Here is a 19,505-nt window from a genome sequence, read left to right as displayed (position 1 = left end):
TTTTTCTGCCTGTATTTGTGCACATATTGAGCATATTAAACTTTCACTCTTCTGCATTCAATGGTCCTTCTTTTTCATTTGTGTTATTATTACTAAATCAGTTGTTTGTGGTTAGATGCACTTTTTATCATGACCTACTACAAGTGATGTCTCTTTGATCCTTTAACTATGTTAAAAACCATAACCCAAGCATGGACGGTACAATCAGTCGAATTTACGATAAGCAGTGCTATAACTTTAATCTTTGCTATAATGTCAGATGTAAGAGTTTGAATTGAATTTGCCTGTTTAAATTAATTTTGGATGTCACCACCACCATATACATGTAAATATATATCTTTGACAATAACCAACTTATGATGATGAAAAATATTTTATTGCATGCACAGTTGACACTGCTGGTCAATCCACGGTTTGCCATATCATGCAGACCAGCCAATCGGTGCGTACAAAAAAAACACGAAATCAAACTCAACTAATAAAAGTAAAATCTGTAGAACAAATAAATAATTCTGAAATAAATTAATATCCTTATCCTGAATTTCAACACGTATACATACACAGTATAAATAGAATCAACCGTACATTGTTGTTGATTCAAAGAAAAGATGCATACTGCTAAAGCATTTCTCTCTCCATGTTCACTGTGGGCTTTAAAATCTGAAATATAGAAATTCAATTTCAAGAACGTAATGCAAAATTCCATCAACAACACTTCTAACCTCAGGGTGAGAGTTTTCAGTTGACAACTCTAGAGGATAAATACTGTACGGTATCTTCTATAACTACAAACTATACTGTCGTATACAGGATTGTTAATACACACTTTACATAAGCAAATGGCTTCTATTTTTCTTTCTCTAATTTTTTTGTCTGGAAGGTGCTGTAATACTTGTTTTTGCTATTGCTCTTTACTTTTTGGGACAATTTGCCCAAAAACACAATTAAACTTCATTTTCATCTTCAGTATCTATCCATACATTTACTGAGGATAAAAGAGTTACGCTGTAGCTCAGTAGCATAGTGGGTTGTTGTGAGTCACCATATCTTTGTTTTTTGGAAAGACATACCATGGCCGAGTTTTTCAAATGCTAATTTCTGGTGAGTACGACACAGCTAAAGCCAACGTCTCCAATCCTCAACGAATCAAACACTATCTGTGTGGCAAAATGCACTGTATTTTAACCTGAACTTTAAAGACCAATACAGATGTATCAGTATGTGTCTTCTGCTTTTTTTTAACTGATTGTCCACAGCTCAACTAGATGAAGATCCTTATGCTTTTAAAAAGGTGAGCAATTAGCATTACTTTGAATGGGCGTTTCTATTTTTTAATGGTATTTGGCACTAACATACGTGATTATAACACAACTTTTGCCACACACCACAGACATTCAGTATACTTATATTCTTACTTAATGTCCCGCTCTAAAGAATTGCCTCTTCTGATAGACTTTATGGTTAAACAATAGAAAACTGTACGGTAAGAGAGTTCTGCAATGTAAAAATAGTAGATGAAAATAATATATGACAATGTTTAAATATTTAACAATCATTTTCACTTTATCTGTCATGTGCTTCAGCTGTTTTGCATACACTGTACTGATTTAGTAATGTGTGCATGTCTTCGACTGGATCTTGTCGCACTCTGACAAAAATAGAAGTGTGTTTACAATATATAGGACCAATGTACTCTTTGGTTAACTCTGATGAAACAACCCCAGCTGCCAGATCTTTCAACACCACAAATATAAAAAGTTGTACAGTATCATGAGTTAATCTGCATCTCCATCACTTTGTGTGATGGGATTCATGTGGTTAAAATCTCTGGAAAGGCTAGTCGGTGGACCTTCTTGTCAAACATACTGTTGTCAAGGTCCGGAATGAACTTCCATGCCCAACACTTTGTTTGTTTGAACATTCATTTTCTGTATCTTTATTTTAGGTGGGAAGCACTTAACCTTCAAACAAACTCTTATTGCAGGCTGCTTATTCTCCATAAGGGGGAGCTGTCGTGTCATTATTAGAACAGCTTTGCACCTGCCAACGGCTGCCATCTGTGCGACAGTATAGTAACAGCAGCAGCAGATTTGGACCTGCGGATCAAGACATCCATCTTTTTTTCTTACCACCAGTCAGCACAAGTTGGTGGAATGGGCGGGTCTGCTGTCATGTGTTTTGGATCAGTGACACTGTTGTGGATCTATGCAAACATTTATGCATTTAACCTTTGTCTGCTTGTTCCCATCCCTGGTGAGAGTTTCCTGATTGAGCGGCTCCCTCCTGTGGTCGGCCAGGATCATGCACCGTCCTCTGATTGCTGAGTGAGTCCTGAGAGATAGATGAGACAGCGATAGATTGTTTCTTGGCAATCCAACGGCATGGCTGACACAGTGGGAAGTGCAGTAAGAGCTATGCTCTCTAAGCACGAGGCTCCAGCCTGTGTGACAGTTCAAACAGAGTCTGCTGATTGTCGATGATATGCAGGTAATCAATGTAGGCTCGCACTTCTGAGCTGCTCTTCTGGGTGATGCCATTACCTGGAGGGAAAGAAAATCGTTTACCTCTGCGCTAAGGCAGCAGCATCCAGGACAACTACTGTATCTGCACTTTGTATAAAGGGACACATACTAAAGAACGTGCACTGTAGATTTTCAACTTACTCATATCATGTTATTAATGGACTGGTTAAAAAAATGCCATATCGAATGCTGTGGCCATTACAACCAACTTTTCTTTCTACATATGACATGCAGGGATTTTGTGGAGGGGAAACCCAGCCAAAATTGTTTTTATAACAAAAAGTGAAATGGTTGTGGACATCATGGTAAGGAAGTTTAACCTGATTTAAACTAAATGAAGACAGTGTAGTTACCCGATTTTGTCCACAGATTTGTTTATTTGTCTTGCAAAGAATGATTTCACAGCACCGATTATGAGTAGAATTACAAAGTAAACAAACATATTGCTTATCTCCCATGAAATTAGAAAAGAGTGAGTACTGACCCATGTGATCTTTCTGACACTGCCGGATGAGACGCACTGTGTCTGCAATCATGTGCTGGAAATATAGATGGACACATGCTTCACTAAACATTACAAATTCAGCACTACTGTATGTTTTCTGTGAAGAAGCATAAAGGGTTCATGGACTCACCAGCTTTTCGAAATTGACCAGGTTGTCGTGAAACGTCTTGTTGCCTTCGTGAATGAACGTAATATCTGAAACAGATTTAACATTTTGTTAGTTTTCACCAACAAGTATGAGGTAAAATGTCTGCTATCTACATGTCAAATCTGCCTAATGGAAATATTTCACAGTGCTCTCCTGCATAGTTAGACTAGGTGTGGTGTATTGCAGTGACAGAATAATGAACGCACCTTTCAGTAGCAGAGGAGGGAATGGGATCTTTGGCGCCTTCATCTTCTTGAAGGAGTCCCTGTAGGCCTTGTGGTTCAGCGAAGGATCCTGTGAAGACATTTTCAAAACAAATGAGTGCAATCCTATGGGGATGAAAGTGTGTGCCTGTGCATGCATGTTTTGTTTGTGGAATTATAGGCATCAAGAGACTAATGATCATCTAAAACCAGTTTCAAAATGAAAAAAACATGTTTGTTACACGCTTAAGCACAGGTTTGTTATCCCTGTTGCAGTGGATTCTTGTCATTTTTTTTTCCATTTCAAAACAGATATATACAGTATATAGTATGCACTCTCTGTACCTGTGAATAACTACTTACTGTAATCGTCTCCAGCTCTGAAAACAGCTTTTTGAATTTCCCAGGAATTTTCTACAGAAACACAACAAACAGGAATTGTATTATTATTATTTTTTATCAGATAGTATGCACTTCTACATAAAAGGTAGCACGGATGAAAGGAGTAGAAGAATAATAAAAGCACATCCTTACCTCCCATGTCTGACCGAGGCGGCTAACTGCTGCAGTGTTCAGGCCCATTATAATGGCAAAGAAGCAGTTGAGATTCCTCTGTGCTTTACAGCTGTAACAGATCAAGGGAACACACGGTTCAGTCTCTTGCAGCACAAAAGCAGATGCAGTTTATTGATCTGCCACTGGAGGGGGCAGCATCCCTATGCAAGTCTGAACATCTCCTAAATATTTTGGAGCTGAAATGTAGTAGTGTAGGCCCACAGTGTCAGAAGCCAGTGTATATGATTGACTTCAATCAATAACTCTCTAATCAAAATGAAGAAGGGTGTGTGTAAAGCTACTAACTGGGCAGCAATCTTGATGAACTTCTTGATGAGTTGGACCCTTTTGCAGAGCGTTGGGCACAGCAGCACCTCAGTCATCACCCACAGCTGGACTTCATTGCAGCGTTGCAGCAGCAGCTCCAACGCCACAGTGTGGCTACTGCTACTGTGGCGGCTGAAGGTGAAATAGACGAGTTCTTGCTGTAAAAAAAAGAAAAGACATTCTAGTTCAGCAGAGCAGGGCGCGCAATTTTAGAGACACGTCATGTCTGATCCTGACCCTTTTTAGCAGTATAAAGTATTGGGGTAAGAACCTCGTGTATCGAGTCAAAGATGGTCCAGTCGAAGTTGGTGAGAGCAACGGCCACATCCCATGTGTTTAAACTGAGCATGCGAGCCGTTCTCTGTTGCAGCTCTGAGTTGTCTGTGAACGGGTTCTGAATAGGGAAAACAAGAAAAACAACATTAAACACACAACAGTATTTCTTTAGACATCATACCACCTTTTTAGTTATTTTCATACTGACAGTGGAGCTTTGAAGTAATATGACATAACATCACAATGCTGCATGTTGTCTTATTCATTGCTTCTGAGCTGATACGTATGATCTATCGGAGGACACCTTTTTGTACATTATGTTTAAGTGGAAGTGACATATTGCAGTAATGTTTTTACCAAGACTTCGCCCAGATCCTTCCTGCACACATGCAATCTCCCAACCGGTCGCAAAGAATCGGAGAAGACTCTGTCCTGAGGCTGCAGGAGGAGCCTACCTGCAGGGGGAGAAGACATATCACAAACAGCAGAATACCATTAAAAATCTGTCAGGCAGCGTGTAAGCAGCCATCAGTAGCAAGAGATAAGACATGCTTCAGTCACTGATAACAGATACTGACTTTATATTACTGGACTCTAAATGCTTCTGCTTTTTAACTGTTGTCACTGCGGAGATATTTAGGTCAGCTCTGTTGATGACAATCTTGCATTCATGTCTGCTCTTAATATATAACTCAATATAGGAAAGTAAGTATGAAATACTGTTAGAAATGAAAGTATGTTGAGTTTTTCATGAAACATATTTACTTTCCACTTCAAAATATAGATCAGAATCACATATTCTGATCTATATTTTGAATTCTAGTGTTAAACAGAAAGTTATTTGTATAGGCTATAAATATCAATGTTGGCACATTTAACATATGTCTCTCAGTCCACCACGATCTACAAAGAAATACACGCTTGTTTATGCTTTTACATAATCAAATGTGCAAATTCTCCTTTTCTGTTCAGATTGCCACCATTGTGAGTGTAGTATGGTGCTGTAATGACTGTAGTGGTGGTTGATATGTACTGTGGCTGGTTAGTTAGAATGGTAATTACCTTCATTGTAAGTGACAGCCACTAGCACCAGTTTCCCCAGTGGGACTTCCATCCTTTCTGCCACTGCCTGCAGCAGCTCCTGGGCCACTATCCCGGCATTGGCCCTCATACTTAGGAACGAGTCCATGGTAATATACACGTGACACAGCACTTTTACAGACAGAAAACATTGTTTCAGTAAGATAAAATGTAGAATTCACAGCACTTACATGAAGTGCAGCACTGCCCATGGCCGTATTTATCAGTTAGGGAGCCCTGGGGCAAAAACATCTCTGCCCAAATCACTCTGTGCATAGTGTATGTACCCCTTCAGCTCAAAGCTTCCAGTGCACACAGCAGACTAAACATGATAGCATCATTATATAACAAGAGACAAATCAGCTGTCAGTTGCTGAAGTAATAAATTATAAATGGCACCAGGTTTCTAAATTGAAACTAGATTTTGCCACAAGGCCACAATACTAGCTCATAATCGCCTTAATGATATTGTATTTTATTGGTGAAAATTTCTTAGGACATTTTCAAATAATCAATAATAAAATATATCAGTGACCCTTGGGATGTTGAGGCCCCTGGGAGTCTTGGGAATTGCCGTTTTGCTGTGATAGCTGATGTAAAACGTTTATGCAGGTTTTTGTTCCAGACACAGACTCAAACAGGGCGTTTAACCATTTAGCAACCACCTTCAGCCAGAAAGAAACCAATTAATTAGGTCACCTGCGGCCATTTCTCAAACTGCAGGAGTGAAAGGATATAGCAAGCCTTATTGATAAGGTGACCTTGGGCAAAGTAACTGAATCGAAACTGGTCCAGTGAGCAACTATAGCGGACTGTGTAGTGTGGTATTACTGTTGGACAAGCATACTCAATAGATTTGTCTTGATTAAGATAAAGAGTCAGTGGGGACTCATTTTTAGAACGGTGGATATCTCAAAACCTCAGCAGTTAAAGTCAAGACAATGTGTATGGCCAGATAGCATGACAGGTAACTGTTTGCTTTAAATTGGGTGAACCTGCCCTTTAAAATAAGCAAAAACTGATCTGAAGAAGACAAAATGAAGTCATGACTCAGATATTTGCATTTCCAAACCTTCTCAATACTTCCCTGGAAATATTCCCATTGTTCTACTGGTCTCCCTTCAACAGCTTTGGAAATAACATATGATGGGAGGAATGTGTGAAGGACACCACGTTTTACGACTTACCTTCTTTGGTCTCCCTCTGTGTACCTCTGGACGGGAGCCCGTTCTCTTTCAAACTCAATTGGTGGAAAGGGGCTTTGCCCTGAAAGAAAGGAAATGCGTGGATTTTGACACATTCACATTGCCTGGAAACACTACGGGCATTTCTCTAGAACAACAGAACAATGTCTTTAGCTGGAAATATGAGGACATTAGATGCAACACCCAATCTGGTATGTCAAAGTGGGCAGCCAGCTTTGCTCAATAAGTTTCTTTCTGTTTTAGTGTCATAAAGAGAGCAAACACAATAACTCCTCTCTCACCTTTCTTTGAGGGGAATATTCATCCACCGCACTGGAAAAGAAAGACGATATAAATCAGTAACTGTACTTGAAACTGATCTGGGGATTTTCCTTAGGCTGCAGCTATGTCATTAAAAAAAACAAATTTACCAGTTTATATACTCAAGGTGAAGTAAATGTACATACTTTGCAGTGTTCAGTCCATTATCTAAGGTCAGTGTCAAGGCAAAATTGGAGTGCTTTGTAGATTTTAGACCTTCCAATGTGATCCCTTCATTTAATCACCTTATTCACATCAGTTACTCTCGGCTAGCATGATAGATAGCCCCGTGTCCATTATCATCCCTCAGCTTTTACTGGGCTCTGCATCACAATAGGCGTGTTGGCACAAAGCCTGCCCTGAGGGATCCCTTCTCGTTGGCTAGCAGAAGTCCTGCACTAATGAAAAACCTGATTACTACTGTATTGTCAAAACAGAGCCTGTGATCTAATTCAATCTCTTGCTCATAAAAAAAAACAACAACCCCAAAACGTGTGAATGAACTTTGTGAATTATAACGCCACAGGATGAGAGAGTGCAAGAGAACAAGTTGCATTTGATTCTTGAGCTTTCAGAAACAAGTGATTTGAGCTTTCCTTTGTGCAAAGGCCAGATGGAAGTTGATGGGAGCAAAGAACAAAATCAGTATTCCTTCTATAAAAATTACACTTTTAGGCTTCTCACTCGGTAGCAGATTGTCACAAAGCAGTCAACCTTGTCCTCCCCTCTGGGTGAGACTGATTGTGAAAAGCTCATAAATAGTAGAGTATGTCAGTTAGTAACACCCTCACAAAGTCCACTGCTTTAAAGGAGTGGGTGTTGTGGATCTCCCTCCCTGCATATAAGAATGAATAAAGCTGGCCCAGATAATGGCGGCAGAGTCAGCTTGAATTATCCCCGATGGTTTCTAATGGGTGACAGGTTGGAGCGTCCCAAGGGAGAAGATCTGTTTGGAGGCTATGGTTGAGGGAGGGGAAGGAGGACATGAGTGTGGCAATGTGTCTGGTGACTGGGGGATGTTTACGCTGTCATGTCTGAGAGCAATCTGATTTCTACTTTTATTAAACCAAAAAAATGTAGGTTAGTAACAGTTCCACTTTATTAACCACAAAACAGATCTAATATTCAAGACTCAGTTGGATGTCGATTAAGAAATCTGTTTGATTTAAAGTTATATGTTTAATGTTCAGTACATCAATTATGCACACATAATGTTCAAGAAGCACTTGTCTATACATTAATTATTTAAAAAGCTAAGACTCCTTGGCTAATGTTATGGTCAATCCATATAATTCATTTTCAAATTTTTGTACTGAGAGAAGGGTGGATGTAATAAGATACTGTAACCTACAACTTTGTGGTGATTGCTATTATTTCTTTTTTACATTGATTCATTATTTTGTGGCTGTGTAAGCACTTGGATACAATTTGCATCTTGTAAAGACAGAATTTGTGTCAACATGTATTCACTAACATGCTCATGTGGTCACACTGTATGCTTGTTAGTGAGGCATCAATCCAACTTTTTTGCATAATTTAACTAGAAACCAAGTATTGCTCTGGCACAAAATACTAAATTGGTGGCCCGTCATGACTAAATGGATTGAACTGATAGCAGAAATGTGGATGTTAATATTCCTACTGTGTGTATTTTCTATTTAGATTATGGATTAATTCACATAATTACAATTAAGAAGCCAAAATAATCTGTATGCTGTATGGATGTGGGATTATACTCATGAGTTTGAGATTGTGTCCAATAAACAATTAGTGTAGCATTCTTTCTCTTCATAGAAAGTGACAATTCTACGGAAGCCCTGAGAGGAAAGTGAGAAAAACTAAATTCTGGGGAAGTCTGATCTAAATAGTTTTCTCTCCTGTGTTTATGACTTAAGAAATGGTGAACAAAGGTTTTGTGAAAAAAAAGGTGAAAAACCAAACTTTTTGCAATTTTTTTTGTCAAGATTTTTTTTGTGGGCGAAATTAGTATTACAACAACAAACACAAAAATGATAAAAAAAAAAAAATGTATTATTAGTTTCCAACTGTTTCACAGATGAAAAAAATTTAAGGAGCTGAGCAAGATTATCAAGGCAAAACCTTTTGTCACCTGTTCTTAAATCATAAACATAGGAGCTAAAACAATTTATATCACATTTTGAAAATGGATCATCAGAATTATTTCTCTCATTTGCCTGTCAGGTCTTCTGTACATTTCTGACAGTTTGTCATTAATTCTCAAAATTCCTATATTTCCTCAATCATGGAGATTGAAGATAAAGAGCTCTTTGACCTTCACATTTCCGTGCATAACAACCCAGAACACTGCAATTACTCTTCAGTCTCTGAATGCATTCATTGATGAGAGGCTAAATAAAGGCAAGCAGAGAAGCAGCTCTTTCTTTGCACTCAGTGACAGGCTAGTGTCTCTGCTTCCTTTCAGGCCTCCAACAGTCATCCTCACTCTTGAACACACTCAGACTTGATATCAATAAATACATCAGTCTTCCTGTTTTATAGATCATTTACAGAAGTAAGTATTGAATTACCCCTTGTCTAATGACATATAATGACAAAGTAAGTTATATGGTCACTCACTGTCTGCGATGCAGCTGGTACAGTTTCTGTAGTTCCCTCACATCCTTCTCCAGGAATGGGTGCTCATAGAGATCATCCAACACGTAACGATACAAAGTCTGGAAGGAAATGTCAATTTTCATTTCTCCCATATTAAGTCCACCTCACCGCCAATTTCCACCGTTTTCCTGGTGCATTACATTCCCTACCTTCATGAACAGTTTGACATGCTCGACCTCCCTCAGGAAGTTTTTGCAGAGGGTCATCCACTGTGACACCAGGTGCAGGACTTTTCGTTTCCTCTCCAGAGCCTCTTTCCTGTCCTCTTTCCCTCTGTATCGCTTGGTGCAATAGGTGGGTTTTGGTTAAGGCTTCAGTACAGATGGAGAGCGAGATCTATTTGCTGACATCAAATGCAGGCAGCATGAAGCATGAATAAAGCCAGCGTGTGTGTAATGTTGATTTAAGAACAGGCAGCTAGAGAGACTGTTGGATGAACACAGTTGAGTGAAGTGGAGCAGCTTTGACTCAATAAAGCAGTCATTTTTTTTGTATAAAACATCTATATCTGCCTGTAGCAAAAAAATAAAAAAAATAGGTTGTAATATGTGAATCTTTGCAATAATGTTCCTGTGAAAACCCCTGTGTTCAAGGATATTGCCCCAGCAGAGCTTGACATAAATCACTGGTTGACATGAACACTGGGTAGGTCAGCAGAAAATCATCCAGAAGTGTATCTGTAAAGACAAACACAATATTGACAATGGGGAAAAAAGACGGCACAGTTTCTAGTAATATCAAATTTGAAATAGTACAACTGCTACTTGTTTAATTTATTTATAAAATAAACACGATATTTCAAAAACGAGAAAAATCATAAAACAAGTTTATGAGACGTTACACACTCGTACATATGTAGCTCCCATAAAGAATACAGTAACGCACCTTAACACAAAGCCAGAAAAACAACACACTAAAGATGTACTGTACTGTACCTCCACATACACACGCACATTCACAAAGCACTACTCACTCACTCTGTTATGTATTTTTTTTCTTCAAGCTATCTAAACTGAAACACTTTTTCATGAGTAACAGCTTGTATACCACTCCCCAGGCTGTACACTCTGCAAGTTTTTTGAAGTTGAAAAACAGAATAAATATTTAATTTTACCACCTAAAGTCATATTCTCAAGGTCTTTTTTTTTGGTAACACAGCACAAAAAAAGCAGGGAATGTCCTGAAGTGTAGATTTAATCCAAACAGTTTTGCAGCAGATGTGTTGACCCACTAACAGTTCTGCATGAATTGTGCTGTATAAATAATGTTTCACAGTCTTTTGGGCTGATTTGTGACTCCTACACATCACACACAAGTGAATGTAGGAGAAATCTGAGCCTTCTAGTATTCTAAGCTGCTGTTTAGTACTCAGAATCCTGCTTTTTGGCACTGAAGCCAAAAAAAATAATTTTATTTCCTTTTCAGAGGAAATGCAGAATGATTCACCTCGTCAATCTCCTGTGAAATCAATCTAACTGTCAATCCACCTGCCAATTACTTTTGCATTTCAATAAGTGCTCATAAAATTGATCTCTGCAGCCTTTGAAATAAGCAAGTTAATGTGTCAATTATTAGCTCAGTAAGCACCAGAAGACATCCTCTTTGTGTAAAAGCCTTAAATTACTATGATAGTCTGTATTTAGACGTTTTTAATCTTACATCCGCTCACTTAATGTGATGTTTTCTTCACTACATATGAGCATCAACATCTCCGCACATGGTGCATCAGTAAAAGAGCTGTAACATCCTCTCATTAAATAAACAAATGTTGCATTACATGTTTTTCAGAGCTGGCAGGGTGCAGAATTTGCACAGAGCAAGAATCAATAGCTGCACTGAGATTGGGCACAAGGAAGAAGGCAACACTGAACTCTTGTGAATGCTAGCCCACAGAAGGAAACGTTAGCGTATAAGAGCTCTACACTGTATATAGACTACTGCAGTAGTCCACGTTTGCTTTTTCTTTAAATATGCCTGTAGTGCTTCCAGAAAAGTGCCATCTTCTGCAGAAAGCTCCTCTGCATTCTTAATGTTGTGTTCAGAGTATAGATGGAAGCAAGTGCTACCATGATGAGATGAAATTGGCTTTCTAATGTGCTGTACAGCATGCAAGTCATAAACGCAACATCAATAACCTGCTGCAACCATCAGTCATGTTGTCTCTCTGAGCCATCCTTGAGAGGAAGACCAAACACGGCCACTTGGTGGATGTTCAAATAAATGTATTTTTGATGAAATCAGGAACGTTGTGCTATCGTGCTTCTGGTACGCTGAGCCTCCAAGGGCACACTCAGCAGTATAGCAATAGTGCATACGGAGCTTCAGTATGCACACAGAGAGAGCTAAGGCCAGCAAAAGTCAGACTATTCAACGTCACTGAGAGCAGATCAATTGCTGCTCAGGTCTCAGTTCATTCCTTCTCCTCCTCAGGTCTCTGGCTCTTTGACCCTGGGATATCGCTCTGCAGCATCCTGCTCTGGTCCACAGCTTCCTGTGGAGGCTTCACTTCAATGCACTCATTGCAAGATGAGCTAATGGTGAGTGATTCATCAAAAAGACACTGCATACTGAACCCAAATAACATTAGCTAAAAAGGTTGGGGTTTATTGTGAATACACCAACTGATTATATAGGGATGTCTTACCCACTTGTCCGCTAACTTAGCTTCAGGTTTCACTTTACATCAATATTAAATTATAGCAATGAAATATGTGATTTAACATAAAACATAACTCTCCTGTGCATGTTAAATGCACCATCTTCTGCAGGCCAACTGCAGGCACACCTCCCCAGAGGACATTTAGATCCATTTCATTCACTTTCTCATCAGAATGAGTAATGATCTCTGGTATTCGGTTAGCCAGCCTCCATCCCGATGAGAGATCATCTGTTACCATCTCCAAGGCAAAAATCTCCTTTTTCTTCTCTCCTTGTTTCCTCCTTTTCTCTGCAACACAGTGTTTCTTTTATCTCTTGTATTCTTCCTCTGCTTGTCTGACTGTGCTACTGCTCTCAATCGTCATCGCCGCTCAAAACCTCTTTCCAGATCAATCAACTGAGTCTCCTCTGCCTTGGCAACAGTGTCACATTATCATGTACCTGCTGGGACGAGAGGAAATGTGCTCATTTGTCGTCGCTGTGAGGCTGAACTGCATAGCACGCAGTCCGATACGGCATTACTCAAAAGATATGAGCAACATTTATCTTTGTCAAAGGCTTTTGAATGGCTCAAACTTAGAGCCATTCTGGGAATGATAGCGTATGATTAGCCCTGTAATATTGCCCAGAGGGAGGCTGTTGTCTCGGCTCCTCTGCGAGAGAGAAGGATGGTGAGGGGAGAGAGTGAAATGGAAAGTCAGGGAGTTATTTTTGTCTTTTGCATTCTATCTATCTTTCACAAACACACAGAAATATCTGTAGACCTGCATCTGCACACCATCTTGACAATTTAGTCATAAAGTTGTCTAGGTGCCATCCACCAACTAAATAGTCTCCTATTTTTCATTGTTGCTCTATAAAATACAAAAGAAAAAATGTAACCCAGTAAGGACAACATGGATGAGAAAGGTGTTTTAGGACTTTAAAGTATGCATGCTGACCTGACTCTTTGCTGGGTGTTGTCCCCTGGTCGTCATCCAGTGTCAGGTCACTCAGCAAGTGCTCCAGGATCTTCTCTGGCGTCCCTGATACCACCATATACCTGTCAGACACAACAGAGTCAGTGGACGAGTCCTCCTCAATAGAGGACAGAGAGCGGCTGCTGCTCCATTCCTCCTCTCCTTCTGTTCCCTCATCGTCTATGTAGCGAAAGTAGGGGACGTCAAAGGTGGGCATCGTCACCGGCTCTGCCCGGCTGGTGCTGTCACTGCTGCTCTCCACGGAGCCCTCCTCGTCGTCCTCGTCCTCCTCCTGCTCTACCAAGGCAGCATGCAGCAGCCTGCCCTCCTCCTGCAGCAGGTTTGGGGGCTGTGGCTGAGATCCCATCCTTGCAGAGTCCCTGTGCCCTCACACCGGCGACGTTGCCGTGGTTACTTCTGCATGCCCCTTTTACCCATCCATCCATCCACCTGCAGCTGCTTCAGCCTGGAGTTCACTGCTGTCTATCCCTCAAGCACACTGAGGTCTCCCGGTACTTTATGTTCACGGCTGAAGCTCTTGAATTACTTGAATGGGAAGGCAGCTAGCAGAGGTCTGCCTCACAGTCCCATGCTGCTCACTGATATGTATTTAATGTAGTCATTTATGTGTTGGGAGTTGTGATGTAAGCATGCCTGTGCGAGTGAGTGATCCAGAGAGACAGCGAGCGCGAATGATGAGAGGAAGAGTGCTGAGGGAGAGAAACAGAGAGAGGGAGGGAATCTAGGAAGGAGGGGACTGGAGAGGCTTACCTCCTGTTCCTCGCCTCCACTCTCCCTCCTCCCCTCGCTGTTGCAGAGAGGGCTGGCTGCTCTGATGATATTCTCTGGAGAACCAGCACATCGTGGCCCCTCTCCCTCAGACACACGCGGACTGCCTCGTCACTCTGGGGCTGGACAGAGAGAGACGGGGGGAGGGAGGGAGTGTGTTATCACCAAGGAGATTCCCCTGTTTTTTTCTCCCACTCCCACATAAATCACCACTGATTTCCATCATAATACTCTGTCAAAGCAAGCACTGTAAAAGAAAGAGAATTTCCATATATCATTATTCAGTCCTTATCGGTGGAGCCCATTCAGGGATTAACATAAAAGACTCGCTCAAATTTTAATTACCAATTCCTATGTAGAGCCTATCAAATTATGGGTGGTGTCTAGAGACGATCTGTTTTCAAGCTGTCAAAGGGTTAAACTCTACACAATACCAAAAGTTTAGACTAACATGTTAGGCTCTTGTCTTATGATCACCATGAGGTGCTTGAATGAAAAAGTCATCCTCATGTTGCCTACTTTCTCTCTCTCTCTCTCTCTCTCTCTCTCTCTCTCTCTCTCTCTCTCTCTCTCTCTCAGTCACACAGTGCCACCCAATCACGATGTAATAAATCAAAGCCTATATATATATATATATATATATATATATATATATATATACATGTCTATAGATGGTTGGTAGCTGCTTGACAATGGAGGGTCTGGTTCAGAGATATTAGTCTTAATGAGGAGTTCACTGTATGGTGCACGCACATGCATCCTGCATCAGCTACTGTACGCCCCCCCACCCCACACACACACACACACACACACACACAGTCACACACACACACACGCACTCTCTCCTCAGCCATCAGTCAATGCAACACAAGCCTCTGTGCATGCAATTAGCCAGGCAGACAGACTGGAAGTGGTTGCAGTTTTCTGCCCTAATTGCCTTTTGCAGAGAAGCATCCAGGGCCCTTCAGTTAAGCATGACTTCCTGGCACATCAACACTTATTTGTGATCTGTGGACAAACATACATAAACAGACATGCTGTAGATGCACAATACATACACTGATGAATGCATTAATGCAACATGCGAACGTGCACAATATCTCATAGAACAAAGACAAGTAATTGTGTCCATCACTTGGCGGGCCATATTTTAGCAATAACATTAAACAGTTCAACAGTGACATCTATAAACAGCAGAGGTGTTTTCAGAGCCTCAGAAAAGACCTTTAATGGCAATGTTTGCTGGCAGTTCCCTCAGTGCTGTGATTTATGACTCTAAGCAAAGTTTACATGTCTGTTAAAGTGACAACTTATGCATTTATTTCCTTCTTCATCGTAATATAATCATACACACACGCACGTGTATAGAAAAATTGCTTTCATGTTGTTGAGGGTGTGTCCTGTGTAATAACAGACAGTATTATCCTGCAGGACCTATGACGTACCGTTAGGGGGTTGACGAAAAGCAAAGAACTAGAAAATCCCCATAAAAGGAAGTCTGCACTGATTAGCTTCCTGGTTCTTGGGAAAAAAGACATCGGTAGTTACATCTTTATCAAGACGTGACGTACACTGTGTGCTCTTAGCTTTATCAAAATACATTGTTTTTGTCTGACTAAGCCCGACAGCAAAGTAAGTTGAATTCTTGACTATAATTAACAGAGTGTCTCAGTGCACTGTTTACGGGTCAGACAACAAACAAACCTCTACTCAAAATGAATTATCGATCCTGCCTCTGCCTCTTCAGGCCACTTCTCAGTGTGCCCTGGGCTTTGTGGTTACCAGTGTCATACTAAAAAAACACAATCAGGCCTCTCGAGTGGAAGCTCGTAATGAGACAGACTGCCAGGGTCACCCTAGCCTGGAGGGGGCCTCGACTTGCAGTTACCACTGAAGTCCTCCCAACATGGACACTGTCAGCAGACGAGTAAACACTACTTATCGGGCCTCTACCCAAAGACAAGTCCTGCCAAATGTTTCATGTCTCTTTCAGCCTTCCAGTTGCATTCCGCTGGCTAGGGGGGACACTTTCTGTCTGCATGCTCTGTGCTGCTGCAGCAGCTCTGGCACGCATGGTATGGTACACTTAAAGAGACCTGGAAGGTGTCAGTCCTGACAGGGTGCAGATTGGACTAAATTCCTCTCAAGGAATAGTGTGGATCAGAACAGGAAGAGGAGGAAGAATAAACCAAAGATTCATACATCAGTGTTGTTTTCAAAGAACCCTTTGATGCAGACGCACTTCATTATCTCCAATAGTAATTAGCTGAAATTCCTGGGTTAAGGTCTAATAATATGCTGTAAACAAGAGTATATGCAAATTATGTAAAATATTTGCACATAATCTTTTTTATGCTTCATGCACAGCAGGTCTATGTTCTTATTAGATGGTTGGAGCAAAGGGAAATAAAGATGACTGATGAAATAATGTTATGCAAGTATAAGAAAAGTGTCAAATGCAACAGATGATCATGCAACTATTTGATACCCCAGAATAATTCAAAACTGTGAGTACGTAATCGAAGAAAAGACAAAGTTATTCCCAAAATCAAAACTGTAAACTATTACATTGAAACCTAATGGGCTTTTACATTAAAATATATTATGAATAGTCCAGAATTGTATTTGCATAACATTCATAATGTCCCTGAACCAGAATCTCTTATACTTTTCACAGACTAGCAGTCTACTATATAGTAAGCATCCCTGTTTCCGCCAGCTGGGATTTAGCTGATTTCTATGCTCTATATATGTCTGGGCTTAGATATGTATTCGAGTCACATGCAACACAGTATATGCATTGTAGCATCATTGGATTACTTTAAACCATTCTATAATCTAGAAACATTTCCAGATAATCTCACATAATCTTAATATTTCTACTTAATGTCAAGCATTAAATATATCACATCATCTTATCTGGCCATTACTGCTAGGATTAAATAAATGACACATACACACTTGCCAGTGGTATACTATTTTCTATATGACAAACTTGGCACAATGCATGTCACTAAAACAACAAAGGTAAAACATATTGTTGTATTATGCAGCACCAACATCATACGCAGTTTGGCAGTGGTTTAGTGCAGACGAAAGGTCATTATATTGAATAACAACATTGATAAGGAGATCTAGCCTTGTGTTTGCAGAAAAGGTCTGAGACTCAATGCACTGGAATCCACCCTAAAAACATACAATGTCTTGGCATGGTGGTCTGGCCACTTGCGTCAACTTTTCCTGCCATTGTTGTTCATTTCAGCACACAGACACAGCTGGCAGGAAGGGAGAAGCTGAGCCCACCATAAGGTCAGCCAATCAGACGTCTCTTACACAGCCAACTGGCAGCTGAGGTAATGTTTTAAAAAAGTGCGCAGGCTGAACTGAACATTTAGATTTTCAAGGATGCTGCCATACTGATAGAGACAAACTGTATTCTAATAGTATGCTTAGTTTCTGAAATGATGAAAATACCAAGCTGAATTTAATGGATACAGTGCCTTTATAACATACAGTTGTATGCATATGATTGCAATGCATTCTACAATAAACTGTTATGAAATGTTCTCTATATCCATTTCATTCTTATATCTCTTTGGCAGCTGTCTAGAGACTTTTTGGTATATTGAATCTAAGGATGCTTTTTGTAGTCTGGACAGAATCTAAATGACACCATTCATCTTCAGAGAAAGCAGAGACACTATAGAATGTATGGAGGCCAATAAAAAACAGACAACAAATTAAAAGCAGACCACTATAGGGAGTGTGAGAAACGATGCTTAGGCACAATGCTCACAGAACAGCAGCATAAAACACCAGCCTAGGGTAAAATGGACTAATGTTCACTGAATATTCAAGGATGGAGTAGCTGGTTAATTGGGTAGGGCTCATAATGACACAGTACTATCTGATAAGCAGCTTGACTGACAAGGCCATAGATAGAGTGCAGCACTTCACACTAAGGCTATGGTTCTGTACTTGGCTATTTATGAACAAAGATTTTACATATATTTGTATATTATAAAACTGAATGTTCTGACTGCAGCAGTGTTGTTGTGTATCTCACCTCGCTTGTCCTTTCTGAGCCCTTGCTGTGGTTCTGCAGGAAGCGGCAGCCGTCCTTGGCCAGTCTCTGGACCATCTCCAGTCTGGACAGGTCCTCCTTGTCATGCAGGATACACATGCTCCCCGGCTGCAGCGCAGGGGACCCGGAGAACATGTACTTCAGGCCACAGTCCCACGACATTGCAGCTGTCCACCAGGCAAAACAGCAGGACTAGTGCCTGTGAGCTCACACTACTCTTTTAAAAGAAAGTGTAAGAGCAGGTGAGGAGCTCAAAAATGAGTGTATGTATAGTGTGTGTTTCGTTTCAAGTGAGTTAGAGAGTCTTTTGTCACTGCAGCCAAACAAAATCCCAGTCCCCGTATGCTTTGGTCAGCTTGGTAGCGGAGAGGCACACGCAGAAAGACTTCACCAGGTATATGTGCGTGCTAAGCTTCACTGAGAGTGAATGACAGATTCCCTCTCTCTGTCCTTTGCTTGCTTTTACCACTGGGGAGGGGGGTGAGTTCGGAACATGGTGGCTTCAGGAAACATCTGGAGAGCCAGACAGCCCCAAAAAGGAAGTTTCGAAATCTCCCGAAAGCAGGAAAGAGTCTGGATTCAGGACTGGGCAGGTACGTTACACTGGAGGGTCAAACACTTGTTAGGGTGGAGATGCATTACATGTGTAGCCATTCAGACACAAGCACAGAAAACAACTCTGAACAGTTTTCAGTCAGAATGAATACAATCCAGTAAACTACTGTCACCTACAAGCAGCTGCTAGAGAAAAAAACATACAAATGTACATATTGATAACCGATTACGAAAGTAAATTGAAAATCTACGGCTCTGTTTGCACTGGGACATTATGATAGGCATTTCTTTCTGTTATATATCGAGCAAACTTTTAGTAGATTTAGTTGTTTAACTATTGATCAATCTGTAATCAACTAAATTAATTTATCATGCAGCAAAACATCCCATTGGGAACTAAAGAAATTAGATGCTTTCACTTAAAAAACGATTATCGATTGTTGATTCCTTTAGTTGATCAACCAACCAATTGATTCAAGCACTTTTTCAGCATATTAACTATCAAAAGATATTCTTCATTTTAGCCCTAAATCAGCAACAAAGCCTAAGAAGTACCCTGTGGATTTTTTAGCCCTAACAACGCTGTCCACAAACTGTTGTATCTTGTCTTCTACAAGCACAAAGTGTCTGTTTTTAATAAAGATCACCGACTTGTCAGACACTTGCTAATTAAATGAAAAATTGTCAGCTGCTTAACGTAGT

General features: G+C 40.4%; 1 protein-coding gene across 2 annotated transcripts; it reads right to left on the bottom strand.

Moving 5' to 3' along the window:
- Positions 1-354: 354 nt before the first annotated feature.
- On the bottom strand, positions 355-18,653 carry LOC137891659 (rap guanine nucleotide exchange factor 5-like). Of its 2 annotated transcripts, none has more exons than XM_068736387.1 (18): positions 18,231-18,653; positions 14,147-14,286; positions 13,358-13,458; positions 10,357-10,435; positions 9,908-10,052; positions 9,720-9,817; positions 7,103-7,133; positions 6,804-6,882; positions 5,599-5,748; positions 4,894-4,991; positions 4,532-4,654; positions 4,240-4,418; positions 3,913-4,003; positions 3,742-3,792; positions 3,382-3,469; positions 3,158-3,222; positions 3,007-3,061; positions 355-2,540 (listed from the first exon to the last, which is right to left on the bottom strand). In XM_068736387.1, exons 1-18 carry the CDS (start codon positions 18,408-18,410, stop codon positions 2,422-2,424), a joined length of 1,872 nt encoding a protein of 623 aa, XP_068592488.1. In that variant the 5' UTR covers positions 18,411-18,653; the 3' UTR covers positions 355-2,421. The 2 variants fall into 2 exon arrangements, with proteins under 2 accessions (XP_068592488.1, XP_068592489.1); XM_068736388.1 differs by having other exon boundaries at positions 13,358-13,490; positions 14,200-14,286.
- Between the last annotated feature and the right edge of the window lie 852 nt (positions 18,654-19,505).

The sequence above is a fragment of the Cebidichthys violaceus genome, unplaced genomic scaffold (assembly GCF_023349555.1).
Source record: "Cebidichthys violaceus isolate CVI_PGR_0920_01 unplaced genomic scaffold, fCebVio1.0.p SCAF_7, whole genome shotgun sequence".
NCBI lineage: Eukaryota > Metazoa > Chordata > Actinopteri > Perciformes > Stichaeidae > Cebidichthys > Cebidichthys violaceus.
This window is presented reverse-complemented; position numbering and strand designations above follow the sequence as displayed.

Excerpts from the sequence above, each read along its gene's own strand:
- LOC137891659 (XM_068736387.1), bottom strand. The coding sequence starts at position 18,410 with ATGTCGTGGGACTGTGGCCTGAAGTACATGTTCTCCGGGTCCCCTGCG. Across the intron at positions 4,004-4,239 it reads TTCATCAAGATTGCTGCCCA|CTGTAAAGCACAGAGGAATC; the intron begins GTTAGTAGCTTT and ends GATCTGTTACAG. Across the intron at positions 2,541-3,006 it reads GTGTCAGAAAGATCACATGG|GTAATGGCATCACCCAGAAG; the intron begins GTCAGTACTCAC and ends CTTTCCCTCCAG.